This window comes from Nuphar pumila, chromosome 2, assembly GCF_984573655.1.
Source record: "Nuphar pumila chromosome 2, dmNupPumi1.hap1.1, whole genome shotgun sequence".
Lineage (NCBI taxonomy): Eukaryota > Viridiplantae > Streptophyta > Magnoliopsida > Nymphaeales > Nymphaeaceae > Nuphar > Nuphar pumila.
Window position 1 is genome coordinate 103,277,167 of NC_143250.1, and position 9,480 is coordinate 103,286,646.

Here is a 9,480-nt window from a genome sequence, read left to right on the forward strand (position 1 = left end):
TTTTTTGTCAACCTTAGAACACATATCTAAATTCTGTTAATGTCCTTCACTTTATTGCTAGCTAGTCTATGTGTAATTCATTCATGTTACTTTGATTGCCTTAGATTAGGTGCATTGCATACGATTTATTTCATTATATTTTGTTTATCAATATTAAGCTTTCTTTTATCTTATAGGATGTTGGAGATAATCAACGTAGAGGAGCTTATGGAAGCATGGATGAAGGGACGGATCGAGACAATGAAGAAGATGATGCTCAGAATCTTGGCGATGATTAGATTCATGTATTGAATTTGTTGCACCTTCTTATTGTTTCAAAAGAAACTCTTTGTAAATGTTCACTTGTAAATAATTAGAACTTTGTGAAGATTAGAATAGATCGATAAATTTTTTTACCTTGTATCTTGTGTTAAATTTGTTTCAACTGCTTTGTATATGCATTTTTTATGTGTACTTTGTTTTTTATACACAAGATATATAAATTGTATAACAAGAATATTTTTTCTCAAAGTTTATATTTTAAACAAATTTTTTTATTTTTTTTTGATGAATTAGCGATGGATATTATTCGTCGCTAATTAGTATCGACCTCCAATTTAGCGACAAATATTTATCCATTGAAAAACTAAATCGATTGATGTTTTGCGATGAATTATAATCCGTCATATTTCTGTCGCTACAATAGCGACAAAATTAGCGACAGATGTGTATCTGCTGCAAAACCAAATATCTGCAGATTAACGATGACCTTGCGATGAATCATGGCATTTGCTAATTCATCATAAATTATCAACAAAAGTAGTGACATATATTTTCTGTCACTAATTAGCGACTAGAAAATTGCGATAAAAGTTATTCGTCACTAATCCATTGCTAAACTGTTTAATGACAAATTTGCCACAGATTAGCGATGTATTACGACCGTCGCTAATCTATATATTAGAGAGACCGACCTTGCTATCTAAATGTTAAGGGTAACCTGGTTGACCAGATCTGAGGACTTGGATAGACATTGCATGAGAATGTGCATCCTGAAGGACTCAAGTTAGTTTCTCGGGAAGGAACTGAAGTAGTATAGATCTGTATGAGAAAGAATTTATGGTGTATGCATACACTCACTAGAGTGAGATAATCTTGCTATAATATGTGAGTCATACCACGTATGTCACACCATAACTATAAGTCGACCACAAAAGAAAATGAAGAATGATCCTTGCTTCTTTATTGTGTGAGTCCTTGATATATATATATATATATATATATATATATATATATATATATATATATATATATATACTTTAGTGTCCTTATTAACTTTTGACCTTATTTTAAGGAGAAAGATGAGTGTTGCTACTTTAGCATGTTGCTTAAGGCCATGTCGGATCCGGTCTAAAAGAACATGTCTTGGAAAGCAACTTATCTTGATTCAAATAATGAGTGTTGAAAAGGAAGATCATTTGACATTTTCAGATTATGCATATGTTAAAAGCTAGCTTATTTTACCACATCCTGAGGATGTTGGGTTTATGATTAAACATGTGACATAATGAAAGGCCTTGTCTGACATAGCTTGGCACTATAAATGTGCAGAGGGATTTAGTATGCTAGAATGTGAAAAATGTATTTGATCTAGGACACAATGAACTTCTTACCTCGTTTGTGCAAGTATACCTTGTGTCATCTTATTTTTTGCAGGTTTAGGCTATTATGTTACACTAATCGATGCATAATATGCCTCCATTCCCTAAACTCATGGGTCGCACGATCCATTTGTCAGTATGAATACCCGATGTTATACACCATTTGAACACATATGGTGTTCCTTCTTTTAAGATCTCTTCCCATCATTATGTGCGAGTGGGAGAATGTTGGGTTGGGTACCAGGTCCGCCCATGATGGGCGAGATCCGGACCCGACCCTCATTTGAGGCCCACCTCCCCATCTTTTCCCATCATTCCTCATTTGCGTGGATAGAGAAAGTGAGAGTGATAATGTGCACAAGTAGTGCACATTTGTAAAGAAAGAAGAAGAAAAAGATGGTGAGGCCATCTTCACGGTGATAGTGCATCGTGGGATACTTGGATTTGTGGATTCACTGTTCTCTCCAAGTGAGGGCACGCACCCGTTGAGCACTGCGAGCATCAACGATCGCTTCTACGCTTCCACTTCAAAGAGGGTTTTTTCCTTCATAAGGCAATCACATCAGCAAATCGAGAGAGTGACTTGACATGATAGAGTTCCTTCTGTGCTGGATCAACCATTTCCGTGAGAGCATCAATATCATGAAGATGAGGTGTTGCCCATCTAACTAAAGATTGCTCCTGCCTTGGTCTGCTGAATCTCCACTCTTCAAAACATAACATAGGCAATAACTGCAGCAGAGGAAAACCATAAACATGGGTTCATAGACAGGCATTATGGTAGAAGAACAAAACAACAAAGTTCCCTCTCAACACTAGGTTGCAATCTGATGGCACAGATCAGCATGTGCTTGTTAGATGGAAAATATCATCTTGGTATTTCTCAATGACAACATAAATTGGTGCTAGTTTACACATGCAAGAAAACTACCATATAAAACAGAACATATTGGATGCAGTAACATCTAATCATCTTTCCCCTTTAGAAAACCAAAGCTATATGACAAGGTGAAGGCATATAACTATAGAATTGCAAAGAACATATAGGAAGGAATAGAATGAAATGCATGTGCAACTGCAGAGATCATCAACTTTGTTTACTTCCCAAAAGATAGAAAGATAGCAAACAAAACATTCATTTAGGCTCTCTGCTCTTATGTACTTGTGAACGACTACAGATGAATGGTGGAGTGAATAATAATGCAAGAGGTCCATTTTCCTCCAAGTTTCAAAAATACCGAGCCTGATCATCTTTCCTATTTCTTGAACATTAAGCTTATATATTTCCTCCTTTCTCTATATTCCTGCATTCTCTCTCTTGTACCTCTTTATCCTTCAAACAAAAATGTCTGCAATCAATACACTGGAAAATGTAAGAAACACAAAACAAACAAAGAATGCATTTTGAAATTATGTAAAATTACGTGATAATGTGCAATTTAGATCACTGGCTTAAAAACCAAATTCTATCACTAGCTTAAAAAAAATCAAAGCAAAAGTTTGGATATGACTTAATATAGAGGACTAAATATGCCACATAACATCAAGCTTGGATATGATTTAATAGAGGACAATAATCTAATAGGCCTAATTTAGAAGGTGGCAATCATCTGTTTATTCCATTTGTTCTTTTTAAGGTTTGAATTCTGGTTTTATTTCGTTTTTATGCTCTTGGGACTGATAGTTAAAGAGTGTAGGATTTTCCAACTTCATCTTCAAGTGTTTAACAGCCTATGTTATGCTTGTCACGAGCCGGGCCCAAAGGCCCTGTTCGGGCTCTCCCATTGGGAAAACCCTGGCGTGGCCATTAGTCCCATAGGCCTAAATTGGCCAAGTCGGGCAAGGCTGGGCTGAATATGTATAATATATATGTATATTAACATATAATAATATAATATATATTAATACACATATATATTATATTTATTTATATACGTACAAGTCCACACACACACTAGTATATATATATATATTCGGGCTGAGCCAGGGCTAAATTTACTGTCCCAGGCCTGGCCCAGACTGCGGGTAACCACCTCTAGCATTCACCCCATCTGCAGCAGAAAGCCACAATCTACCCAAAATGTGTCGTGCAAGGACAAAGCCGGATGCGAGTCGATCCAAAAAGAAGAAGAAAGGAAAGAAGAAGCTTGATGAATACTAGTTTTATGATTCATTTAGATTTAGTTTAGGCCTATTATTTTTAGGTTTTTTTAGATTTTTTGAATTTATCAAAAATTCAAAGTAGGACTAAGGTTCTTTTTCAAGTATAAATACATTATTTTGAGGGGTTTGTAATTAGTTGGACCGATTAATTATTCTAAACTTGGTTTCTTTTTTCCCTTCTCTCCTTGAGTCTTCTCAAACCAGTACCGCCCTCCTCCTTTGGATTGCATATGACATCCCATTTTATAGCATGCATTTTCTTAACCTCACTATGTCCATGCCAAAGAAAGTTTTTTAATCAATTAATCATTCACTATGGTTAAAATGTTAAGAGCTACCCTTTATATTTTGTGCATATTATTTATTTATTTTTATACTTGGCGATGTTTTATGATATTTGCCCCAAAAAATAAAATTTATAGTGACAATTTCTTCACAAAGAGAACCATGATACCATCATTTAGGAGAACTTGCCTTGGTTCAATTCTCGACATCAAACAATTTTCCAAGGGAAAAGTGAATCGCATGTCTCATATAGACTGTATTAGTCAAGTTTCTCGTGGCCACATAATGCCCTTCTTTGTAAGGGCCCAGTTCAAACCCTAAAATATGTTGGTTTAATGGACTGCTAAATCACATGTCAGAATGGGATCAAATTGGATGGTTAGGTTGCACGATTTTAACTAAGGGGTCTCAGGTTCGAATCCCATCGGCTTGTCCCCCAGCTTGCCTATCCAAAATAAAAGAATTCTATGTAACTCAACATCATTTATTAAAAGGACAATTAAACATTAATTATGTGTGCATTTGTTTTGGATTTATAACCTGAAAGAAGCCATATCCAGCACGAAGACCTGGTCACGCTGGCTCAGCCTGCCATACTACATGAATCATGCTTCTTTAAACAAGATGCATAAACTTTTCATGTAGGCCTGATTTGATTGCCTCAAATCTCAGATTTTGGATCTCAATGATGACACGAGAACTAGTGTCTGATGCAATGTAATTCAAATCGATGCTTCTGGATCCAAACCCACCAAATCTGCATCTGATCGAATGTAAAACAATGTGAGGCACCCTTTTTGATGCAAACCCCTTCAAAAAGTATTTCCTTTTTTTGGCAGAAATTATATAACTAAGTCAAAATTGACTTAATTTTGTCTTTTTCATGTTTATATGCACTTCTAAATTAATAAAATCAATGACTCATATCACACTAAATGACTGAAACTTGGGAGGATGAACAAGGCAACATTTCTTGTTAAATTGATTTGATTCGAAAGTTCGATTGTTAGTAAATAAACAATGATAAACACATCTACAAAATTAAATTAAACAAAAAACAAATTGTCTATAGCTATTTTTTTAATGTTTGCAATGTCTAAGAGATAAAAACTGTTCGCGAGACCAACGTGGGCTCTGATTGTCTGGCTGGAGAAGTTAGTGTACGTTACCTTGTGTTGGGACGTTTCAAGTTCGAATCCCAATGGTATGGTTGTATGCCAAACCCCAGCCTTCTCCGTCTAAAAAAAAACTGTTCGCGAGCTACTAATTTTCCTATATGGATTATATTATGTTTTATAGTTTTCGTGTACACCATTGTTTTCTCAAAAAACCCCAAAAATTGAAGATATCGTGGAGATTTTCTTTTGCCGAGATATTTTCCTAATAATGTGATTCGTGACGGCAAATGACCCGAGCCCACTTGCGATTCCAGCAAGTGAACGAGACAACGACCGAGCCCACTTGCGACTCGTTGGCCACTCCCCGTTCCATAGTCATATACAATATGACAGTGGAGCTGCGTTCTTCGCCTCTTCGCTTCCATTCTATTTCTCAAGCAGTACAGGTTCGACACCGGTAACCAGACTCTCCGACCCTCCAGAAGTGGTTCTCTGTCGACTGTAAGAGCTATTTTCCAGCACAGGTAAGCATCGGGAAGCCGGAAATACCACCTATTCTCCTTTCTCCCACCACTTAGGGCTCTTCTTCTTATTGTTATTTTTCTTTATCATAGTTCTTCTCTCTCATCTCAAACTGAAAATTCCTGAATCATTGAAATATCTGACGTAGTTATCGTTTCTTGGTTATCTATTTTCTCTGTCTCTCTTTCTTTCCTTGAGTTATTTTTCCCGATTTTTGTTGGTAAAAGCGAGAAAGATAATGTCTGTACGAAAGAGGGATTCTAGTTCGTTCGCAGGCGAGCTCTCGGGGAGCGATGGGTACAAGAAAACTCTCACTTCATCTCTGGCGACTGCCTCTTCTCCCTCGCTCGATCCCGCCGACGGGCGCTTCAATCCCGCGGCGGCGCCGGCCGCCTCCTCCTCCATGCTGCGGAAGAAGCCGTCGTTCGCTTCATACCTCGACTCGCCGAATCTTCCTCTGAAAATCAAGTTGCTGTGCCAAATCGTCGCCAACACGCCGACATCCGGCGTGGAGGCCACGCTCGATGATACTGGGATTAGGGTTGACCGTGAGGAAGTGGAGGAGGTGGTGAAGCTCTCGTACGGCTTCCCCGCCGCGGCCGTGAAGTTCTTCCGGTGGGCGGGGCGGCAGCTCGGCAACACTCATAGCCCTTATGCCTGGAATTTGATTGTGGACATCTTGGGGAAGAATTGGCTGTTCGACGCGATGTGGGACTCTGTAAAAACCATGGGAAGAGAAGGGATTTCTTCGCTGGCGACGTTCGCCTCTGTCTTCGGCAGCTACGTCGCGGCCGATCGGGTGAATGAGGCTATCATGACGTTCGAAATTCTGGATCAGTACGGTGTTCCTCAAGACGTCATGGCGCTCAATTCTCTTCTCAGTGCGATTTGCAGAGATGGGCAGACTTCAAAGGCTCAGGAGTTCTTAGAAAAGGTGAAGGGTAGGATAAAGCCGGATGCGGATACATACGCGATTCTGTTGGAAGGTTGGGAGAATGAGGGGAATGCTGTAAAAGCGCGGATCGCGTTCGCCGTGATGATTAAGGAAGTTGGTTGGGATCCGTTTAACGTTCCTGCGTACGCTTCGTTCCTGACCGTGCTAGTGAAGGATTCATTGATGGAAGAGGCTATGGGGGTTTTGAATGCGATGAGAAGCAACAATTGTTCCCCTGGGTTGAAGTTCTTCAGAATTGCATTGGAAAAGCTGTCCAAGCAGGATGATCTTCACATAGCTTTGCCACTGTGGAAGACGATGCTTGCAGACAATATCATGCCAGACACTCCAATATACAAATCAATGATAGAGTTGCTCTGTCGTTCACATGAGATTGCTTTGGCTTCTCAGTTTTTCGATGAGATGGTATATTATGGAGCTTGTCCTGATTCACAAACTTATAATTTGTTATTCAAGACTCTGGCAAAGGATAGGAAATCACGGCAGGCTGCATGTATATTTCATGAAATGGTTAAGAATGAATTCCAGCTTAGTGACAGTAACTGTGACCTGGGAATGAAGGTGTTTCTGGATGAATCAGACCCGGATATGGCCATCAAAGTTTGGAAACATGTGCTGGAAAAGAACATCAGATTTAGGGATGAAAGTGCTAACGTTTTAATAACTGGTCTTCGAGAACAAAATAGACTGCCTGAAGCATTCAAGTATGCAGAGGAAATGCTTGAAAGGGGAATTTCCTTGAGCTCCAAAACATTGTCAGAGTTGAAGCACAGTCTCAGTAAAGTAGGAAAAGAAAAAATATATGAAAGACTCGCTAAAAGTTGAAAAACTGAGTGGAAGAGTGGTTCAGCTGGTTCCAATTATTTGAAAAGGAATGCTATTACGAGCATTCCATTGAAGGCTCATGAGGCCAAGTTGAACACACTGCTTCTCCACCTTTCCTTATTGAATCTTGCAAGACTCCATCTACATCAGCTCAGTGCGATCATTGATGGGTATGCATAATATGCTGATTTTATCTTGCATTTACCTCTGCTGTTTCGTTTTTGGACTTGTCACAAGTAATAGAAACCCCTGTTTCAACTAATTCTAGCAATTCAGTTTTGCATTTTTTTTCTGTAGTCTTATTGGAAATCCTGTGTTAAGAGTTTGAACTTTTGATACTCAAAGTACTAATTATAGTGCTTATTGCTTATACTTTTTTCACTTATAATTATGACATAAGTGCTTCCTCAAATCGGGTCTCCTGGAATTCCCCAATTCCAGGACCTTAGAAGTACATACATACATTCTCTCAAAAATTTCGATCACCTTTAAGTTTTGGAAGAAAATAGATGTTTCCAAGGCGATATATGTTTTCTCTTTCTGGTAACTTCCAAAAATTCAGAAAATGATCTAATATGTTGCTTTGCATTATTGTTGATCTGACCATTACACCCGTAAATATCAACATTATACAATATCAACGGCTTTGGAACTCAGTGGCACAAGAAATTATGGGAGTGTCATCTAGTGCAGTACAGTTATCTGTAAGTGGTATAGATGCTTATGAACATGCAACTATTAATGACACATAACCAGAATAGATTGAAAGTATCTCATGAAAGGCCTTAAGGTAATAAAATGTAATATGAACATGCAACTATGTGCACACATGAATTTCTTCGTGCACCACCAGAATAGAATGAAAATTTCTCATGAAAGGCCTTCTGGTGGCAAGACATAATTGTTATCATGGGAAAACATCAGACTTTTAAAGGCTTTAATTGTGTAATAAACTTCTCACACGGGTGATGTAAGTGGGTCTCTCAGCAATCATGATTCTATATTCTTTGGGCTGCTGCTGCCACAGCTAGCACCTTCTCATTTTGACCATGATGATCACGCGATGCTGCCCTTCTGTTGCTTGTTCTTGTTTGTTCAGCATCCTGGTGTATGACTATGCTTAACATCTAAAATTTTAAATCAATATCTCTGCCATTTCTTTTTTCCAACTAAAATTAATGAAGCGGGACTTCATTTGGTGTTTATTTTCTGTAAGCATTACACATGTTCCTGCAGAATTACGTGGGAACCTTTGATTTCTCTTCCATCTCATATGGTGATGCTTTTGTTGTTCAGAACCAAGTTGCACATAAAACTCGTTGACAAATATCCTCTGTGATGTTGACCTATACCTTCATGCCTCTAGATGTGTCCAAATTTTGAAAGGTTATGATAAAATAGATGAAATTTTCTTTTTCTTGCGAACTTTAAGTTGACTTTGCAGGCTGTGATGCTTCTCTCAACAATTCCTGTTGGGTGTCATGGAGAAGTTAGACTTTCCATGAATTCATCGTGTAGGTGCTTTTCTATCTGATAAAACATTATATTCAATCTATGGTCTTTGGTGTAGAGGTCCTTGTCCTAGCTCTGAGCTGTTTTGCTGGTTGATTTGCTCTGCGACTCTATGTCATGGAGAAGGTACTGCTTGGTTAGAAAGTCTCCCTGTGGTTATGTTAACAGAGTGTTACCTTATCTATTCCTCCTATCACTTCTTTTGAGAGATGGTGTTTCACTTTCACATTGTACAAAGTTGCTTGTCTTTGTTCTTCTGTTTGAGAGATGGTGTCACACTTTCATCCTAGGATTTCTGGTTTGGATTGGAAGATAAGCACAACCTTAGGTATTGACTTTCTTGACTATGCGAAGGATTTTGTTGGAGAGTAACTTTTTCCAATGATGCTGAGTGAAATGGTGGCAGCAGGCATCAGCAGTGCCTGAAATCATAGGTTTTAGTGGCCATAGTTCTAACAGG

General features: G+C 38.4%; 1 protein-coding gene across 1 annotated transcript; it reads left to right on the plus strand.

Moving 5' to 3' along the window:
• The first annotated feature begins 5,631 nt into the window (after positions 1–5,631).
• LOC149846485 (uncharacterized) lies at positions 5,632–7,792 on the plus strand. Its single transcript, XM_089998028.1, has 2 exons — positions 5,632–5,730; positions 5,956–7,792. Exon 2 carries the CDS (start codon positions 5,967–5,969, stop codon positions 7,506–7,508), a length of 1,542 nt encoding a protein of 513 aa, XP_089854154.1. The 5' UTR covers positions 5,632–5,730; positions 5,956–5,966; the 3' UTR covers positions 7,509–7,792.
• The last annotated feature ends 1,688 nt before the right edge of the window (positions 7,793–9,480 follow it).

Coding starts and splice junctions, on each gene's coding strand:
- LOC149846485 (XM_089998028.1), top strand. CDS start 5,967: ATGTCTGTACGAAAGAGGGATTCTAGTTCGTTCGCAGGCGAGCTCTCG.